Source organism: Psammomys obesus, unplaced genomic scaffold, assembly GCF_907164565.1.
Source record: "Psammomys obesus unplaced genomic scaffold, mPsaObe1.curated_primary_1811, whole genome shotgun sequence".
Classification (NCBI taxonomy): domain Eukaryota; kingdom Metazoa; phylum Chordata; class Mammalia; order Rodentia; family Muridae; genus Psammomys; species Psammomys obesus.
Window position 1 is genome coordinate 41,161,275 of NW_026585895.1, and position 21,520 is coordinate 41,182,794.

At 37.0% G+C, this 21,520-nt stretch overlaps 1 protein-coding gene across 1 annotated transcript in view; it reads left to right on the top strand.

Moving 5' to 3' along the window:
• Lrp1b (LDL receptor related protein 1B) overlaps window positions 1-21,520 on the top strand; it is a 2,073,786-nt gene that overhangs the window by 1,278,354 nt on the left and 773,912 nt on the right. Inside the window, exons 18-19 of the mRNA XM_055599725.1 lie at window positions 12,926-13,006; window positions 14,076-14,243. Coding sequence (XP_055455700.1) covers window positions 12,926-13,006; window positions 14,076-14,243 — 249 coding nt within the window. The remainder of the gene's footprint in view (window positions 1-12,925; window positions 13,007-14,075; window positions 14,244-21,520) is intronic.

Sequence of the window (21,520 nt, forward strand, 5' to 3'; positions counted from 1 at the left end):
TTCTTTCTTTCTTTCTTTCTTTCTTTCTTTCTTTCTTTCTTTCTTTCTTTTTCTTCTTCTCTATGAATCACCTGTCATATATTCCCCAAGGCTAATGCCCTGAATGGTCTGAAGTCTCTATGTCCACCAGTCTGGACTCAAAAAGATTTCCCTGCCCTTGCATCTGGGATTACAGGTGTGTGCCATCATACCTGCTTCCAAAACCGTTACCTTTTAGAGGCCAGTTACCTTTAAAGTGCTCCCAAGTGTGGTACCTAGTTTCCTTTTGCATCAGGTGAGCAACATCAGCACCTCATTCCTTTCAGTCATGAGAGAAAATACCACACCTAATTTAAAAAAAAATGTTCTTCCCATATCACATTCTCAGAGCATGGCCTCCTAACTTTGACATCCTGTGTAACAGACAAACTTTACAGATTTGACTCCTTAGTTTGTGCTTATTTTGTGGACAAAAACTGTTCAGAATTTGAGCATATCTCTTCTAAGGTATAGAATCAGAAAGTTGGTCAGGATATGACTTCTCTTAGTTGCCTTGCAAGGCTTCAAGGGCTGATTTGAAAGTGAGAGGACACAGTTTCTGCCCTGACAGGTGAGGAAAGAGACCTAAGGGACCATCAGTAAGTAGAAAATGTACAACTACCAGATGTGGCCAGTTGTGAACAGAAAAGGAGTAGTCATTCCACGTTACCCATGTCACCATTAAAATAGCAGCCATAATTAGCTCTCAGGCAAGTTTTTATGTTGCAACTTCTAATTTTTAGAATAAATTATAAAATTTTGCATAATTTATAAAACTAGTTTAACTATGGTTGATTAATTTTTTTAATTATGCATTTCCTTTGACTTCTTCCTCACTATAATATATATAATCCAAAATTGTTTAAGTTTTCAAATATATTGTAAGCCTAGACCATAATATATGCATTTATAGAAAGTAATATTATATTGTTATGCTAATGCAAGATCTGGTTATATCTTGGTATTCCAAAAAAGCAATAATAAAACTATATTAATGAAGTAAATGTAATGTGTAGAGCAGTGAACTTTACTAACACAGACATTTCAATTGGCGTGCTATTACAAAAGTTAATTAGTACAATGTTAGTTAATGATCAGCTTCAGAAATTTATTTCAAAATATTTGTACATGCAAGGATACATGCCAATCACTTATGATTTACATAAAGATGTTATTTATTTTATTTAATTGTGATGTGGAGTAAAGTATGCAATTATTCTTTCTTGGCATCTATTGTGGTTTACTCTTTCACAATAAAATAAAAATGTTTTGAAATTCTTTCATGACTATAAGAAATAGGTACTTTCATTTGTTTTTTTATAAATTTCTTCTGATATATAGATAGAGGAATAGATTCATAGATATATATTGATCTGGTTTGTTAATTTAATCTAAGACTTCATGTATTATTGTTTATATTTTGCTATCCCAGGGATAACATTGAAAGAAACTATTTTTTCTGAAATGTATTTACTTACTTATTTAATGTAAATAAGAACAATAACAATAACTTGGGCTGAGGAGATGTCTTGGTGGGTAGGATCACTTTCTGCTGCACCATGATGCCCTAAGATGGTATCCCAGCACCTCTGGTCACACAGACCTGGGGAGGATGAGTACTGGGAGGTTACTTGGACATTCTGGCCACCTGCCTGGGTACAGGCTCAGTGAGAAACCCTATTTCAAAAATTAAGGCAGAGTAATAAAACAGAATATTCAAATATCTTCTCTGGCCTTCACACAGGTACACATAGACTATATACATGTGCTCACTTTCTCTCTCTCTCTTACACACACACACACACACACACACACACACACACACACACACAACCTAACTCATTGCTCTCATGAGAACTGAAGAGAAAATACACGCTCTCCCAACATCAAATCAGTGTTTAGGGAAATTGTCTTGCTATTTAGTTAACTAAACTACTCATTCTTTTGTTCTCTGTTTCCATTAGTAGGTTAATATCAGTGCTAATTTTATTTTCTAAGTCACTTTTAAGTGACCTCTTCAAGTCCTTGGCAGGCTTCAATGCTCCTGCCTAATGAAGTGGTACATTTCTTTTCCCAATGCTTAGGAGGAAGAGCTGGGACAATAACTGTTAATTCCAAGCCAGCCTATTCTACATAGCAAACCACCATGGACTCAAGAGAAACTATCTCAAAAAAATATCATAACAAACAAATAAATAAATGAATACCTTGAGTGCCCAATAGTGATCAATGCCTCAAGTCCAATCTTCTTCACCAGCATTGTTCCAAAATACATTTACATAACAAAGCCTCAGAGTGATTGATTGAGTTGATGGTCTACCTATGGATGATGCAGTGGCAATATGAGCCTATCATTTCCTATGTCGTTGTTAGGGTTTGGGTACAGTGCAGGTTTGAAGCACTCGCTGATGCTGTTTGTCTTTTTGGAATAAAACCTTACAGATAAGGACAAGTACTGTGATTTGTAAATGTACACTGATTGTTATGAGAAAGCCATCATGTCCTATGAGGATCAGCGCTACTGCCTTCCTGTGGATGGATCTTTGAAAATATTACAAGTTCCTTCTCTGTAAAATTTTATTCTTTTTAACTATGTGTTTGTACATGTATCTGGACATGGGAGGATATGAATGCAAGACTTAAGGAGCCCCGAGGCATTGAATCATCATGAAGTTCCAGGCAGGTGTAAGCTACCTGACATGATTCTAGGACCCTAACTCAGGTTCTTCACAAGAACAGCCTGTGTTCTAAAGCATTAAGCCATCTTTCTAGCTCCCATAGTGGACCAGCCTTAGTCATTCTATTTCATATTCTTGAGCACTAATATGCATCCAGGTTTGAACAGTGTGAAGATTCATAATAGTTTGTTTGTTAGGAACTTCTATGTTTTTATATGTGAGAAGGAAATTTTATAGCTAGAATGCACAAGAGCAGGGTTTACAAAGCCATGTACAAAGCTAAAAATGAAGGTCCAGGAGCAAGATATTTACCTTCTGTATATGGTGTTTAACATCCAATCTTTAACATACCTCATATCAAACAGAAACAGAATATGCTTTATAATCATAAATGTCTCTGAGTCCAGTGCTGGCACTGTGAAAAAAGCAGTTATCTCTTTCGTTAAGCTAGGAAGGATCTCTTAGAAGAGTCATTCACCTCTGCTTCTAAATGCCTTACTTTCACTGTGTCACCATTCCCTCCAGACATGGGTGTACTGTTCCTGTGCCTTGGTTGGCCTTGAACTTTCCTGACCTAGCCTCCCAAGCATGTGATATTTCAAGCATGTGCCATAATGCCTTGCTTGTTTGCTTTCCCTATGTATGAAAAGAAAGGGAAATGCCTGAATAGTGTAGGACTGGAGTTGTGATCTGACTTCTCCAGTTAATCACGGAACACTGAAAGGGAGTCCCTCCCCACACCCATTGCTCTAATAGTCCCTATGTGTCCTAAAGTGCCCTTGCTCTAAAAGGTTCCAACCCTCAAAATAGCAACAATGATGCTGATAACAAGGAATGCTGGCTTAATGAGTTCCTTCTGCCTACATACAGCTATAATCAATTATTGCTGTGTTAGGATAAATATGAGAAAAACGTGATGTAATGATGCACAGCATATTAATTTTAAATGTTATTTAATTTCAAAGGGATATTTTCTCACATTGAAAATTTTTCATCCTTGTTCTGGTGAAGAATGTGATATTACACAGACACTCAACATAGAAGAAATGTTCATAAGCATAGCTTTACAGTACATGACAAAGTTAATTTACATGAGATATTTAATCCATGTGAATTTTTTACTGTAATGTGAATGTATACGAGATAATAATCATTTATCTGTCACATACTGACTTTCTTAATTTTTACTAAAACTACTTTCTTTAATCATTTCTTAGGGTGACAAATATTACTATTTTTTTTACTAGCTTTAGGGTTGAATTAAACATGGATTTCTTTTAATACCAATCATTTTTGCTGCCAGGAAGAGCTGCCACTTTTATACATGATCTCATTCTTTAGCTCTGAAAACTTTTTACTTCACTAGAAAGGTAAATAGTAATAATGACGACAGTAGTAGTGATAGTCACAGTTAGGTACAGCAGAGAAACAGCCCCTTGATTTCAGTTTTCAAGTTCCAGGTTTGGTTGGATCAGCATTAGTCATGTGCAGAGATTTCCATCAACAAAGCCTTTGCTTACACAGGCAACCGATTCTTTACCTCACATTTCTCGTAAAATATATGGAGCTTTACACATGTTCAATTCCACCCATCTACTGAGAACTACAACTTCATAGATTTACCTCCCTCAAAACTCTTTCAACATAATTGCTGTACAAGCTTCTCAGGGATTTTGTTCTCCTTAGGTGTGGGCAGAACACTGCCTTCTTAGCTCTAAGTAGCTCCTGTGCTGTTGTCCGCCTAATGCTTTCCTCAGTGTCAGGGTATTTTTTAGTTTTCCTGTGACGTTTTTCTGGCCCCTTTACCTCTGTCCGACTCTCCATTTGCTTTGAGAAAGGGAATGAATTACTTCTTAAGAGGTCACATCGCTTTGCTGAGAGAAGTAGATCTGTTTCCTTTGATTTAATGCTGTGAATTCTTTCCAAGTCAAATCTGATTCATGAAATAGTTCGCACTATTCATACCTTTCTGCTGTGTTTTGTCTGAGAGCTTATTATGTTTCTCCCCAAATCTTATGTCTCTTATATACTTAGAAAGTATTTCAATATGTTTTTGCAGATTTTTCTGTACCATGTTTTTATAATGTTTAATTGTAGCTCCATGAGTATCTCTTTCATTTCTTTTTTACTTTTCAGTTTGTACATACGGTAACTTCTTTAGATCTTTCAGTTTAGTCAACATTGTTTTTTTTTTTAAGTTTATTCTTTAAAGATTTTATTTCACATATACAAGTCCCTATTTTCTTCTACCCAATTTCCCATGTCTTTCTATGACCTCCCAACTTCAGGTATAATACTTTATTTCAATGTATCAGACTGCAACATTGTCTGTCCATTTACAGCACCTCTGATTGAACTGTTATTTTAAGCATGAAAGAAGAGGGATGGAAACTTGGGGTTAATGGTTAAGGCGGGAATTAAATGGAGGCACGAAGTGAATTAATCAAAACTAAGAATGTATAAAAATAAACTATGAAAACCTAACATAACCTAACTTTAAAATATAAGTCAAACCATCAGTGTACTAGTATGCAATTTAACTTCTTCCTTCAACTTGTAATTCAAGAATTATTTTAATTATCAAATGTCCCAATTGTTTTCTTTTCATCTTTGTCTTTATTTTTACTGTTTCATTTGATTTTTGTCCTAATCATTTAAATAAATTTTATTTAAAATTCTTCTATTGTTCCTCTGATTTCAATCTTTAATCTTTACAGAGCTAATGTTTAAATATCTGAAGAGCTTGTCAGACTAATGCTGGTTTTGGTTAAATCTGTTGAACTTCATTCACCAAAATTTCCATTACATTTTTATTCTTTTATGAAATTTATTTTTGTAATTTTAAATTTTGAGGACATAAAACATTTAGATATTGTTTTTGTGTGCTGTGTTTAGCGATATGTTCCCTGGGAACTCTGATACTTTTTTAAAAACAACAACTTTGATTAATTTTTACCTTTTTTTCACGTTTTTCTTCCAAGTTGTGAAGTAGGGGTTGTGAAATTAATGAGATTGTTATCAATTTTTCGGAGAGACCAAAGCTTCTTTATCCACAGTGAAAAATTTAAGCTCACATGCTTTCTGCTAGGAGGTGATGCTAATTGACCATGAGAACAGGGTTTAGACTTTCAACATACTAAATTCATGCTGTGATCCACATCTTAAGTGGAATTAAAGTACTGTGTCCTAGGAGCCTGCCACAGAGGGCCTCTAAAAGGCTCTACTCTGCAGGGTTTCAAAGCAGATGCTGAGACTTATAGCCAACATTTGAGTAGAGAGCAGGGAATCTTATGAAAGAAATGTGAAATAGTAAGACCTGGAGAGGACAGGAGCTCCACAAGGAGAGCAACAAAAGCAAAAAAATCTAGGCACAGGGATCTTTTCTGAGACTGATACTCCAACCAAGGACCACTGATGGATATAACCTAGAACCCCTGCACAGATGTAGCCCATGGCAAGTCAGTGTCCAAGTGGATATCCTAATAATGGGAACATGGACCGTCTTTGACACAAACTCAGTGGCCGGCTCTTTGATCAGCTCCCCCTGAGGGGGGAGCAAACTTACCAGGCCACAGAGGAAGACAATGCAGCCAGTCCTGATGAGACCTGATAGACTAGGGTCAGAAGGAAGGGGAGGAGGACCTCCCCTATCAGTGTACTGGGGGAGGGGTAGAGGGAAGGAGGGTAGGATTGAGAAAGGAGGAGGGAGGAAGCTACAGGGGGGATACAAAGTGAATGAATTGTAATTAATAAAAACAGTACTGTGTCCTATTCAGTACTGACACTAATATTCAAGTGTCCATTTATAAGCAAAATATAATTTCTTATATGCAAGCAACAACCAGATGCATAGTGAACTCTCCATTTAGCTTCCGTTTTTTACACTTCTGGCAACACACTGAAGCATTTACTATTTGTTTCTTCTGTGGCTGTTCTATTGCCACAGCATTTTACTATTGTTCTTGAACTTTTACTAGCTTTGTTCTTTACACGCTCTCTTTTGTTTTCTTTTCCTTCTAAGGCCCTGTCGTCTAAACACTGAATTGTCAAAAGCTTTCCCAAACCTATTCTGCGACATTTGTGAAAAGAGCCCTGTTGAAATTCTTTGTTTTTTCCAAGTATTCGTGCACTTTCACTTCAGGACTCTCTGAGATCTGAGTACTGTAGGATCTAGAGCACTCTGTTGCCCTCCTCCCTCCCGTTGGTCTCCTTTAACACGAGTGTTTCAAACACATCACCTTTACAGCACTTCTTTCTAGAAGAAAGTTAAAACCACCTCAAGTGATTTGTGATGTTTCTGTGTTTCGCAAGAACACAGATTGTCTTTATCTTTTGATAGGTGCATTCTGAGACACGTACTATGACTTGAAAATACTGTCAGCCAGAAGCACGTGCAATATGCTTGGCAGATCAATCAGAGTGTGAAGTAGAACACCTGAAATGCTCTCAGGGCTCCTGCTAGCCTGCAACAGAACAAAATCATCTGACACTTACCTTCTAATGAACCGCAGCCTATCGCATATGACACCTTAAATGCTTATATCGGAAAGCCCTCTGGCGGCCCAGCGGCAGTGTTTGCTGCTGCTTCCCTCCTGCCTGTCACTGCCCAGGAGCAATGTTTGGCCTGAATGGGAATGCTTCTAAACCCTGCATAACACAGAAAAAATCTCAGTCAGTGGTATCCTCACAGCTATACACTAGCATTTATTAGATATTTATGTCATGTGTTTAATAACATTCCAAATATTTTTCCAACTACATTTCGTGTCATCAAGAAAAGATCGCATGAAACATTATGAGCCCCTTATATACTGTGCCTCGCTAGGATATACATTCATGCTCTGTAATCTATTTCTATAACTTGGAACTCAATATGTAATAAAATTCTAAATAAACATCTTGAAAAAGCAGACTTTTACACATTGTTCATTTACTATTCAAGCTAATAATCTAGGGCCCAAAATGTTAAGTGATTACAGTAAGTCACTCATTAATTACTCATAAGGTCAGAATCTCAATCCAGGGTTATCTCTCTACAAAGTTTATAGTCTACATGTAAAGGGTTACACCTAAGCCCTGACCAACACTCTCCCCACAGAAAAAAAGAAAAGTAGAAAAGTAGTAAGAAGCATAAAATCTATACTTTGTTTATACTACAAGATCTTTATATCCTTGGATCTTTTAAAATGTGACCTAAAGAATATATCAAATTAAAAGTGCATTATATGGTGCTGCTTACTCAAAATAGTTAATTCTGTGTACAGTTTTAAAATGCATCTGCTATTGTATGTCTACTAGAAAACTGATTTTCACACACATATTAATTATTTTGATTTTACTTAAATCATTTATTTAATTTACATTAAACAGTACAAATAGCGTATTGTAAAAGCAGTCCATGCCTACGAAGTACAAAGATCACTCAGGTCACAGAATTGCTCTTCATCTCTAAATTTTATAGACATGATAAGTACACAATTAGCCACACTAATCCAATTAAAGAAACTACTGAGATAACAAGACTAACGTCAAAGTAAAGTAATAGCAATAAAAGTAAGCAATAGGTTCTATATGCGTCCTAATCCTTGGGAACCACAGCAAGTAGCAATATCTGAACAGTCTCTCTCAGTAAATACAGTCCAGCCTCAATAACTTTTAAAAGCATCATTTACTTTAATCCATATCAACAGCTCATTATGTGCATTACAGCAAGTAAAAATCAGATTTCTATTAAAAAACAAAATGAAGAATGTAAACTTTAACCTTCCTCAAATCTTCCTCTACTGTAGTGTCATTAAAAGTTCTTGGTAATGATCATGGCAGTGAATAAAAAACGAAAGTGTTTTGATGGCAGTCATAGTAATTCTGAATTTTCTCTGCTCCTTGCTTCACTTGGGCAGTGTCCTTGGGTGAGGTGTATTATTTGCTTCTCATTAGGGCTTAGGAATGACAATTTCAACCCGCTAGTTGCCATGTATTAACAGTAAAGGAAGAGTGATTGTAGTCTCCTTAAGGTGTTACTTTTCTAACCCTGGATTCCTATAATATTATGACCTTATCATCTAACTTCATATGAATGTCTCTCAACTCCCACACACTTGGTCACAAAAGTCTTTTTCATTGTTGAAGCTATGTGCTAATGAGCTTGAGATTTCAATGAAAATTACTTAGCTAGATTCTTCTAGAGGGAAAGAAGGAAGGAGATATTCGATAAGAGGCAGAAAAGAATTTTTTTTTCAGTTTTTCAAGATCATTTTTTTAACTTTTATTAATTACACTTTATTCATTTTGTACCCTCCCATAAGCCCCTCCCTGCTCCCCTTCCGGTCCCACCCTCCCCCAAATGCATCTGAAAGTGGTGTACTGGGGTACCATTCTTCTAAGCTGTATGCACTAGGCAAGTAGAACTCTTTGAAAAAGAAAGTTATAGCCATTTACACAACAGCATTCATGAAACATGCTAATAAATTTTAAAGAAACAATATAACAGATAAATTGAGCAAACAACCTATAACAATAAATGTTTAATAGCCCATTGATCCATTTTAAACGTTTTTATGTAGTTGAAACAATCACCAAGATAAAATATTATTTTCTTTTCCCCAATGTAATCGTAAAAGGATAAAATATGAGGCATTTTGGTTTGTAGTCTTTGTCTTTTGTAGAATTAATCATTAAATGTTTCCAAATGTTCTACAATTTGCATTGGAAGATTGAAAGTTAAAGTATACTTATATGGAGTCAACAAAAATCAGGCTTACTTAATTATTTGTCAAAAATAAAAAAAAATCATGGAAGTATTTTAATGGATCACAGTACAAAAATTAACATTTATCTACTAATTTTAAGTATTAAGCTAATACTAGTATGAAAGACAGAAAAAAATAACTTCAAGAGGCTTTAGCTGTGATTAGTGTTTTACGGTAAAGTGTGTACTGTAAGTAGATACCATTTCTGCCTACACTGGGTACTAGTACTAGTGCCCCGACCCGCAGGACCTAGTAATTCGTGGGGTCCGAGAAGAACCAAGCCTGAAAGAAAAACGGGAGAGAGACAAGGAACGAGACCAGGCAATGAGTTGTCGAGGTCTGTTTATTGCTCGCTGGAGCTATACTTTTATATTTTTGAAATAAGGAAGCGACTACCCTCCCAAGCGGGAAAAGGGGGCAAATTATCTCTTGCATAAGTGGCACATTCCATGGCTCTTCCTGGGATCGATAAAATCAGTCAGGGTGGGGGTGGTTTAGCAACTTCTCGGGAAGTCCCCTCCAGGTGGTTGAAGTTGATTATATACCCAGGCGTCAGTAATTTTCCAGTTTCCAGAACTAGATGCCTGGGGCTCTTGGTCCCCGGCATAGTAGGAACGTGAGAAATTATTGATAGGTATCCTTTTACCCTGTGCAAATGAATGCTCCTACCTTTTATTTCTTCTTCCTAAAATGCACTGTACATTAGGCACTACTATCAACCAGAAGACAAAATAATTTCAACATTGAACATGGTAGTTCTTCCACTTATCAGAGGCTAGCCACCAGTTTCCGCAATGCAGACATGAACTCAGGCTTTGCTTAGGTGACAGTTTTCCAATTTCCTAGTTAAGAGCCTTGAGGACGCTGTACTAATATAAAGTCAGGAAAGGTGCAACTATGGTACTTAGTTCTTTTTCAAACGTAAAAATGTAGGACAGTATTTTAAAGAATCATAAACAAAAATGAACTTGGAAATGTAGATACTCACTTCAAATGTTAAACTAACACGAACATGAAAGCGGGAAGAGGAAACACTGAAGTCACTGCAGTCAGGAGGCTGGGGCAGAGGAGTCATGAATTTGAGGCCAAGATGAAACAATATGCATTTTGTGTGTGTTTATGTTATATGCCGTGTGAGCAGAAGGTATATGGATCTTCTAAGAGACTGAAGATGGCTTTGGTTTTAGATTTATTCACTTACTTCTCTTTTTTTTTTTTTTTTGAGGCAGGGTCTTCACGCCTATCCTTGTCTGGTATTGATTTCATAATTGTCCCACCATAACCATAACATTCAAAGTACTGGGTTGGCTGGACTGTCAGGAGACCTGGTTTCCACACATTTGAATCCCTTTATTTTTTGTTGAAATATGTCTCTTTTTCACTATATTCTTTGAGTCATATTTATGTCCCAATGTCTCTGGTTTTATGACAAGAATTCTCTTTCTCTTTCTGTCTCTCTTCTCCCTCTCTCTCTCCCTTCCTCTCTCTCTGTACCTTGCCCTCTTTCCCTTTCTCTCAACCACTCCCTCTCATGTGAGTACACATGTAGTAGGTATTTTTGTGGTTACTAATGTGCAAAGTGTGTGTGTGTGTGTGCCCACACGTGTGTGTTTAGACTAGAAGTCAATTTTCTTTCTTTCTTTCTTTCTTTCTTTCTTTCTTTCTTTCTTTCTTTCTTTCTTTCTTTCTTTCTTTCTTTCTTTCTTTCAGGTTTCTCACAGTCCTGGAGCTCAACACCTAGACTAGGCCAGCTGGCCAGCAAGGCTCAGGAGGCTTCTTACCTTAGTCCCCCTCAGGACTAGGATGATAAGCATTTCTCCATGCCAGGATTTTCATATGGGAGCCCAAAGGAGCATTCTGTCTCTGCCCTATACAAAGCTGAATTATTTGCGTGGACAAAAATTGGGAGCCAAATACTAAAATGATATAAACACTTAAAAATTCAAGTCTGTTAAAAATCATGAATGTTTTCATTTGCGTAATGAAAACATTTATAATATAAAGAAAATAATATAATTTTCTTTATAATATAAAAATATTTACTTGGGTAGATCATGGGTGAAAATGGAGAGTTATGTAGAAAATTGCTAGTAAAATATGTTAGAAACAGAAATGACTGTATGGTTTGAGGAAGAGAATTCCAGTGTGGGTGGTGATCATGGGCACCTGGGACTTTCATTCTGAGTCGTAGAAACCTTATGTCCAAAATGATTGGATATCATCAGTGCTTCTCCTCTTTTAAAGCTGATGCAGAAGGTTTTGTTTGTTTGTTGTTTTCATATTTCCCCTCCAAATTAACTAGTGCTCAAAATCCCAAATTCAGAACTATGGTAGGTAGGTAAGTAGCTAATAGGTATGTAAATATATAGTTAGATATGGATATGTAAACATATAGTTAGATTGTAAAAAAAGCCACCCTAACTATAGCATGTTCAACCAGCATTTACTTTAGATAGCTCTTAAAAAGCCCACAGAATATAAATGATAATAACAGTGTATTTTCCTATCAGATATGCTAAAATTCTAAGTAAGATGTTTTTAAAGAGAAAACTGATTATGATTCTACTCATATTTTCTTCAGATAAAAAGCTTAGCTACAAGAAATCCAAAAATCTTTAGGTGAATCATTTCTACCAGCTATAAAGAGGGATAGTACTGTTTTTGGTAAAACTCTTAGTACAAATTTTTGTCTGAACTTCTCATTACATTAATTTTCTATAATTACTATCATGTTTTCTTTTAATTTTCATTATTATTAGTTCTTATTATGTTAGTGCTGGATTTAGTAAAATGTTAAAATGGCTAATTGCATTTTCTATGTTAATTGTTTGCCTTTTATCGTTATAATTGTTCATTATTATTATTATGTAAGGAGTAGAAAAGTAGAAATTTTTATTTAATTGGTTTAATCTAATTTAATTGATTTAGTTTAATATTAAAAATCTGAATTATTTTTTCAGGGTATCTGCTCATTTTTTTAGACTTGAATTCATAGTGTCCATGTCTTTGTAAACATCTGGCAGCAACTAAACTGAGTTCACCAGTTGATTCATTTATTTCACTTTACAATGTTGGCACCGTCAGAGGTCAATGTTATCCTGATGATCCTGTTCAGCTCTGTGAATTCAGAAAAGTCCTGCAGTTTGTGCGCAGAAGCAATATTTTGGAGCAGCACAGCAGAGCTCTGGTTGCTATCATTCACCAAGACAAGGATGGCCCTGCACATGAATTTTAGAAAATATGAGTCCCAGTCATTCACCCAATGATTCTCCTATGCTTATAGTGGCTAGAAATTGCTCATTTCAAACATTCAAGTGTAGTTTGGATATTAAGAAGTGGCCTTAAGAACTTATAATCACTGTCTTTTTTTTTTTTTAAATCTATTGTCCCCTGTGCCAATGCAGAGGACAAGTGCTCTGATACAATCAAGTCAAGGATAGTCCATAATGTTTCTTATTTTCCCTTTTTCATCTTTCACAGAATTTCCAACTTGTGAGCCTTTAACTCAGTTCGTATGCAAGAGTGGGAGATGCATCAGCAGCAAATGGCACTGCGACACTGGCAAGTACCAAGTGCTCACTGCAGAGCACTGACCAGAAGGGGGCCCAGATGTCTGGGCTGCCTGGCTTCCTTCAAAGGGAGTTTGCAAGCAAGTCTTTCACAGCCAAGCAAAGTGGCTAAGAAAAGTGGTGAGCAGGAAGCTGGCTTGTCACTGGGGATCAGTGTTAAGGATAATGGAGCATGATATTTGTCCCTCGGGACTCTGATAGAGCTTCATTTTCAGATATTATTCTGGACATAAACTAAGTGTGCAAAGATGAATAAAGGGAACAATTAAGGAAATGACCTGGACAATTCAGGTTCCCAAAGCATTTATGTAACATTGACAGTTTATGAATTATTATGCAATTATCCAGAAGACCTTCGCTCTGTCACCTTGCTTTTTATGTACAAGTATTTTGTTCTTATATGTAATTGTATCACTATGCCAAGTCATTCTAAATGCAGGTAAATGAATCATATATTAATCAATGTCCTTTAGTTTCATTTAATTCACCATCTTTTTATCTTCCCTTCCTTTCCCTCTTACAATTGTCAATACTGAGCATAAATCATTTTTAATGTGGATATATAGTTTTCACATGTGAATCCATATGTGAAATGGATTGTGAAGGTAGCAGGGAAAGAATGAACAATAAACCATCATGCCAGAGAATAAAGACAAAGGCATGGAATAGAAGATACAGCTACAAGTTTTGAAGCACAGAGATGATAGCTTCAAGTAATAACTTCACCACAATTCTTTTCCACTGTATCACTTAGCATTCCCATAGTCACTACTTCCCTCTTAACTGTTGTCGAAGAGAGGCAGTTAGTCAGTGTCAGTTGCCTCTAAATGAATTAGATTTTAAACTGCAAAATCCAAAGTCAGTGCTTTCTCTTGGTTTAGCATTTACTGCTAAATCAGAAGAAATGTATAAAATGTATAACAGGAGACCAATTGACTTCATTGGGAATGCTGGTCATGAGAATTTATTTTTCCTTTTCCAAAATCATGCACAGAAAATATAAATGTAAGAGAAATGTTCATCCACATTAGTTTTTACTAGCGTGTGGTGTTTCTTTCCAGAGGATGACTGTGGAGATAGGAGTGATGAGGTGGGCTGTATTCACTCTTGCTTTGAGGACCAGTTCAGATGTTCCAGTGGCCGGTGTATACCAAGGCATTGGGCCTGTGATGGTGACAATGACTGCGGAGACTTCAGTGATGAAACACATGTCAATTGTACCAAAGAGGGTCAGTAATTTTCTAAATGTATACAATCTCATTAAAGATTGATAGTTAATTAAACTATTTAGAGTTATATTAAGTCAATAATAATTGCTCATCACATTGAGAATACACAAAAAGAACAGGATAAAATAACCACTGACCTCTCTGCTCTTACCTTTTCCTTTCTTCTCTATGCTTTCTTACTTCAATGGTGTCCACTATTTTGTTTCTTTCTGTGCCTTTTGCTTTCTGCATTCCTTAAATATTTGTTATCATTATTCTAACTTTCTACAAATTCTAAAGTTTCTCAAAAAAGAACCAAAATTATACAAAAAGATAATTTTACTTTAATATTATGTCAAATCTGTTTCCTTGAGAATTGAGATAAGAATTTAATAAATAAGTCTAATACCCCACATTTCCTTTCCAGCTGATTAACTATCCCGAATGAAATGAAAGAGAGCAAAGAGCTCATGCCTGTGGTCCTCAGTAAATCTATGTTAAAGCAGACGATGCCAATAGTATGCATTGCTTTACAAAATATAATCTACAACCAGGCATGTTAGTGAATGTCATAATTAAGGTTTTGTTATTTATGAGACCGAGTATTTCTTATAAACATTTAATTGGGGCTGGATAATAGTTTAAGAGGTTTAGTCCATTATCCTCATGGTGGGAAGCATAGCAACATCCAGGCACACATGGTGCTGGAGAAGGAGCAGAGAGTTCCACCTCTTGATCTGCAGGAGCAGAGGAGACTGTGTGTCACACTGGTCATAGCTTGAGTATAAGAGATCCACAGTGACACACTTCCTCCAACAAGACCACACCTACACCAACAAGACCACACCTCCCAATAGTGCCACTACCTTTGGGCCAAGCATTCAAGCACAGGAGTCTATGGGAACCAAATTTATTCAATCCACCACAGGAAGTTAAAACAACATAGTAGTCATTGAAAAGTATTAGCTAATAAAACAATAACAAAAATTGTTATCTTTATCATTCAACAGACAATTTCTATTAAGAATTCGTTTATTATCCCAGGAACAGAGAGACACACATGGTATATACTCACTTATATAGACCTATAAGATAGGATAAACATACTAAAATATGTGCACCTAAAGAAGATAAACAAGAAAGAAGACCTAGAATAAGATGATCAATCCTCACTTAGAAAGACAATGGGATGGACACAGGAAGTAGGAGAAAAGAAGTAACAGGACAGGAGCCTACCACAGAGGGCCTCTGAAAGACTCTACCTAGGAGTGTATCAAAGCAAATACTGAGACTCATAACCAAACCTTCAGCAAAGTTCAGGGAATCAAACAATAAAAAGGGAGGTTAATATGACCAGGAGAGGACAGAAGCTCCACAAGGACAAAATATATCAGGACATGGGAGTCCTATATGAGACTGATACTCCAACTAAGGACCATGTATAGATATAACCTAGGATCCCTGCTCAGATGTAACCCATGGTAGCTCAGTAACCAACTGGGTTTCTCTAGTAGGGGGAACAGGAACTATTTCTGTCATGAACTCAACCACTGGCTCCTTTACCTCCTCCCCCCCCCCCCGAGGGAGGAACTCTCTTGCTAGGCCACAGAGGAGGATGTAGCAGCCAGTCCTGAAGATACCTGATAAGCTAGTGTCAGATGGAAGGGGAGGAGCAGATGGAAGTGCCCTAGCAGTGGACTTGGAAACGGCAGGGAGGAGATGAGGGAGGGAGGGTTGAATTGGGAGGGAATGAGGGAGGACTATGAAAACTAAAAATAAAGAAAAAAGAATTTGTTTATTAATTCCATAAATATTTATTGAGTACTAAGGGATAACTAAAATGATTAAAAACCCATGGCCCCTCTCTAAATAGGTGGAATGCACATGGACAAACAATAATGGGCTTTATTTAAGGTGGTGGAATCTAAAGAATCACACTGTAAAAGCTTAGTTTTCAAAGGTTTTCCTGAACAGATGCATATGTCTTCTCCAACATTTAACAACTCACGTGACTGTTAGTGTCCCGAGGATTTTCTTCCACGTGGTATCCTCTCTGTCTTTGGAAATAGGGGATAGCTCTTCATACTAGGTTTGTAAAAGAAGCCCTCTGGCTTTTGTGTGAATTTGCCAATTGATTCACTTTTATTTGGCCTGTAATTCAAGAATCATAGGCATGATCCAAACATGGTTCTTCAGTGTCCCTAAGCTCTGAGACAAGGAAACATGAAAAAACACATTGTTGGTCTTGACATGATTACTAGGATTTTTTGAGGGGTGGGGTGAGGTAGGGCTTGTACAAAATAGAAACTAGACAGGAAGCAGAAAATCACTTAAACCTTTTTCATGTTTATGTTTGAATTTAATTGTCTTCAAATCAGGGAGATATTGAATTATTGATAGACCTAATATTAAATAGTATCTATCTCATCTTTCATTATGCAATAATGTCCTATCCTCTCTTCATTTCTTTACCATGCCTCTCTCAATGTATTTGTTTCATGCAAATATGTGAAATGAAATTTCTTGTTATTAACTAAGCTTAAAAACATTGCATGTGGGATTTTTTCTTTGTTAATATAAATATTTGAATCATTCATCTGGAGGATGGTTGACACCTCATTACTGCACTGCAGTTTAAATCATTTGCCCTTCTCACATATGTCTCTTCAGGCTTCTCATAGGGTATGCATCTGTGGCCTGCTGGCAATGCCCCATAATATGCTTTGAAAGATAAATTGCCCCAAGTTTACTTGTTTTCATCAGAGAAATAAGATCCTATCCCTCTTTTTTATGCATATTTGCTGCAAGTTTAAAAAAAAAACACAGCATATTAAGAAATTTAAAGAGATATTTCAGCCTCACAAATACCCACAGCCTCTTGTAGACTCCAGAGAGTGTTTCCTGTTGGATTATCATGTAAGATGGCATTTGAATGTCAATAATCTACTTTTGCAAAGGGACTCAGTTTCCCTATATGTTGCTGCTTTAAAGAGCAAATTGGCAATGTACACTTCTTATGTTGTAGAACACTGAGGAAATGATTGAGCAAATCTGCATGATTTGTGGAAATGTTTCAAGAAACACAAGAGAACTTATTTTAAGTTTCATTTTTATTTTTAGTGTGGAGTTGTAAACTATAAAAGGATTCTGTAACCAAACATGCTATATGATGAGGACTGGGCACAGGATTTGAGTGAAAATCACATTCTAGGATGGCTTTAAAGCAAAACATTCCAGAGTATTTTGAATAAAATTATTTTCATTCTCTATTATTTTGATTATACTTTCTGGTATAGAAGCTATGATATAATATTGCCATAGAGAGGGAAAATTAATATTATACATAAGACTTTTGAGGTTAGTGACAAGGTAAAGATTTTAGGTAATTAGTCATATAATTCACTTTCAAAACCTTCTGTGGAAGAAAGAACAGAAGTTCTGGCTTGAGGTTGAAGATTGCCTGTCAAAATTCATTAAATCCCCCAAATAATTGCTCAGCCTTTGCTGTACACTTCCTGGAAGACAGAACATATGGTACAACCCCTCTTGAGTCAAGTTCCTTTCAAAGGAGGAGCGCAGTACACAAATGGAATTTTGCATATAGAATCTCTATTTTATATCATTATTACTCTGTGTTCGCTCTGACATCAGAGAGGAAGTCTGTCTCTGGCCGTTGTGATAGGCAACTCTAAGAGTAAGTCTCTTCTGGCTCAGTGAACATCTATCCTTATGTCTGTTAATTTTATGTTATTCAGCTTTCTCATTTTATAATTTAGTATAGTCAAAGGACACACAGCATCTTCATAAAGCTCTATTTTACACACACACACACACACACACACAAGTCAGAAAGGAAAGGTGAGACAGAGAAGGAAGTAAGAGAGAGAACATATGAGAGAAAAGGAGAGGGAGAAAAACGAGAAAATTGTAGTAGAAACCCACCCACTTGACTTCTTCCCCTTCCTTGCTTTGGATTCTGTCTCTCATCAATTGAACTCTCTGTTTTGTTCTATTCTATTTCTTCTCTAGTAATTATGAACTTTGTGTGTTTTAGTTGTCTTAGGTGAATTATATATAAAATGGGAGAAGTACCTAAGAGTTCAACCATGGCTGTTTACCTGTGTACTGAAAGATTCATACAAAAAGGTGGTTTATATGTGTCTTAATTACTTTCCAATTGCTGTGACAAAGAACTATGACCAAGGAAACTTAGTAATGAGTTTATTGGGGGCTTAGTGTTTCAGAGGATGAATCCATCACCACCAATGTAGGCAGCAGACAGGTAGGCATAGCACTGGAGCAATAGCTGGGAACTTATATCTCCTATACAAGCACAAAGCAGAGAGAAAGAGAAAGCAAGAGGGTGAGGAAGGAAGGGAGAGAGAGAGAGCATGCTCCTTGGCGCTAAATGGGAATGGTGGCGGCTTTTGAAACTTCAATCACTGCTTCCCACAATAACCTACTTCCTCCAAAAGAGCCAAACATCCTAATCCTTCCCAAACAATTTCACCAACTGGGGACCAAGCATTCAAATAAATGAGCCTTTGAGGGCCATTCAATTAAAACTGCTATAACATTTAAAGATACAAAGTGAGATCAATCTTTCCTTTTCTCAAGTGTGCAGCTCTGTAGGTGAAATAATAAAATAAGGACATTTTTGACATGCATAAATACAAATGCATAAAGTAATGCAAATAAATACAAATGCATTAATTTTTATCTCACTTTGACAGTTTAATTTATTTAAATTTTATTCTACTCATATGCTATTTTTCAAAATCTCAATTTTATTTCAACATTGTGATATAAGACACTGCTAATATCTTTATGTGATTATTTCTCTGTTGGTCTCCTCTGAAAATATTTTAAAGTAGATATCTAATAATTTAGCATATTCATGATGGAGGAAGTGACAGGTTTTTCTCAAAATTCAGATTTCCCCTAAACTTTATAGCTTTGCTTTTGATGTTTTTTTGTTGGTTAACATGATGCAGTTCCCACGGAGAGTTACCCCAACCCCTGAGGAGCTGAGGAGCCAAGGAGACTAAACTCAACTCCTTCTTTGCCTCTTCTTTCTTCTCTTCATCTTCTTCCTCCTCACAGCAGGCAGTAAATCTCTTAAAAGAGATTTATTGAAAGGATAAATCCAGGAGAGGAAAGGTGAATCCGGAGAGTGACTGCCTCTGCTCTTGGGAACTGGGGCAAACTCAGCCTTTATACAGGAAGTCCTTATATATATACATATATACATATATATATATGTATATATATATAAGATTCGTTATATATATGTATGTATATATATATTTAATACAGTTTATTCACTTTGTATCCCAGCTGTAGCCCCCTCCCTCCCTCACTCCCAATTCCACTTTCCCTCCCTCTTCTCCCCCTATGCCCCTCCCCTAGTCCATTGTAGGGGAGGTCCTCTTCCCTTCCATCTGCCAGAGCCTATCAAGTCTTATCAGGACTGACTGCATTGTCTTCCTCTGTGGCCTGTCAAGGAATTATTAGGGGTGGAGCTTTCCGGGGCAGGGATTTCCAGAGTGTAGACTGGTAAAATTTCAAGATCTGAGCTGTGGGAAGCTTAGGGATTGGTGGGCTTTCCTGCTCAGGGATTGGTGGGGTTTTGTACGAAGATCAGGGATTGGTAGGTTTTTTTTGTCCAGTCTTTTCACCTCAAATTTCCATAATCTGGGATGAGTCCTGGAGATGACATTTACAGAGGTGGGGTGGGGGGGGGGGATGGGGATGTTGCTGGGCTGCTGGAGCTTCCTCAAGCAGAGGCCTGGGTGCTTTTCTACCCTGAGGGGTTATAAAGTATACAAAGTGTCCAAAATTTACAGAGTTCACTGTGAAGGCAGTAGACTAAAGCAGGAAAGGTCTTGGTATCATGGACAGCTCCATGGCGTGGCTACTGAGGCAGGAAAGGTGTCAAGTTCTCATAGGCTAAGTCAGGAAGAGTCACCATGGACAGCTCCCGCTGAGGCATTGCTGAGGAGTTGCCACAGAGCTGGAAGGGATGGCTGACTGCCCTGAGGCAGGAAGGGGGAACTGGCTGGGAACTTGCTACTAGTTATTAAATTGGCCTCTAAACAGAGTTTGGAGGGTGCAGTGGGTCTTTAGGATTCCCAGATGTCACAATGGGGGAGGGGCGGCAGTGGGTCGCCACAACTTGTGGGCATCAGAAACAGCTTGGGGTCAGCTTGGGGTGGGCTGGGACGGCCAAGGCTTGGAATTGCCTCAGCCTGGGACTTCTGCAGCAGTGGGCTTGGGGTGGCAGATCTCCTCAGCTCCAGCCTTACAGATTTTCCCTGAACTTCGCAGTTTTTCCTAAATATTCTTCAAATATTTTTATTCTCCCTTTCAAAGGGACACCTGATCATGATTCGTTGCCGTTGTTTTTTAATGTCTTCTTTCTGGCTGCTGGAAACACTTTATTGCCTGCTGCCCTAGGTGGATAGTTTACTGATGCGGTGACACATGTTCTCTTATATATATGCCAAAAATGAAAAACCGCAATTGAAAACTATATATGCATTGATCTTCAATGCCGATTGATTGTCAGTAATGCTTAATCTAATCCATTAGGCAATCATGTAATTGGTCAATACATGTGCTTAAGCACGTTCACATTTCACTGATCAAATGCTATTTTTATTTTAATCTATTTTTTTTCTCCCACTTTGAAAACTTATGTTGTTCTCTCCTTTAATCTATTTTCTCAGTCATTCATTTATTTCAGGCCTTTGTTGTTCCCAAGTTATACAAAGAAACCGAAATATTCTCAACTTATCTTTTTGCTTTTGGGCCCAACGGTGCTACTATTTAATGCAATATGAATAATAATTGAATAATAAATTTATTCCTGGAAAACAAGATGTATTTATGTTTTCAGAGCCCACGACATATTTGCTGAGTCTTTATGAGTAGTGAGATCCTGGGTTATTCGTACATGATGTACCAGATCAAAGGACGCGCATAGTGATGTGCAGATTACAGTGTTAATCTAATTCTGCTCACCTTTAAGAAAATGTGATTTTCACTCATCTTGTAATTAGTGGCAATTTTAGTCCAGGATTCAATAAAATAAAAGCACAGACTATACCTCATATATGGGCTTTCAATGTAGTTGCTGGTATTTTTGAAATCATTTTTGCCTCTTCTGTGTAAGTAGTAAGTGCCAATGAGGAAAGTTCATTGTTGGTAAAAGGAGGGGGGGGGGCAGAAAAATAAGTTCACATGTGTTGGTGACCAAGTGATCATCAGGTACTTTGTATTTCCCGCTTGCTCAAGAC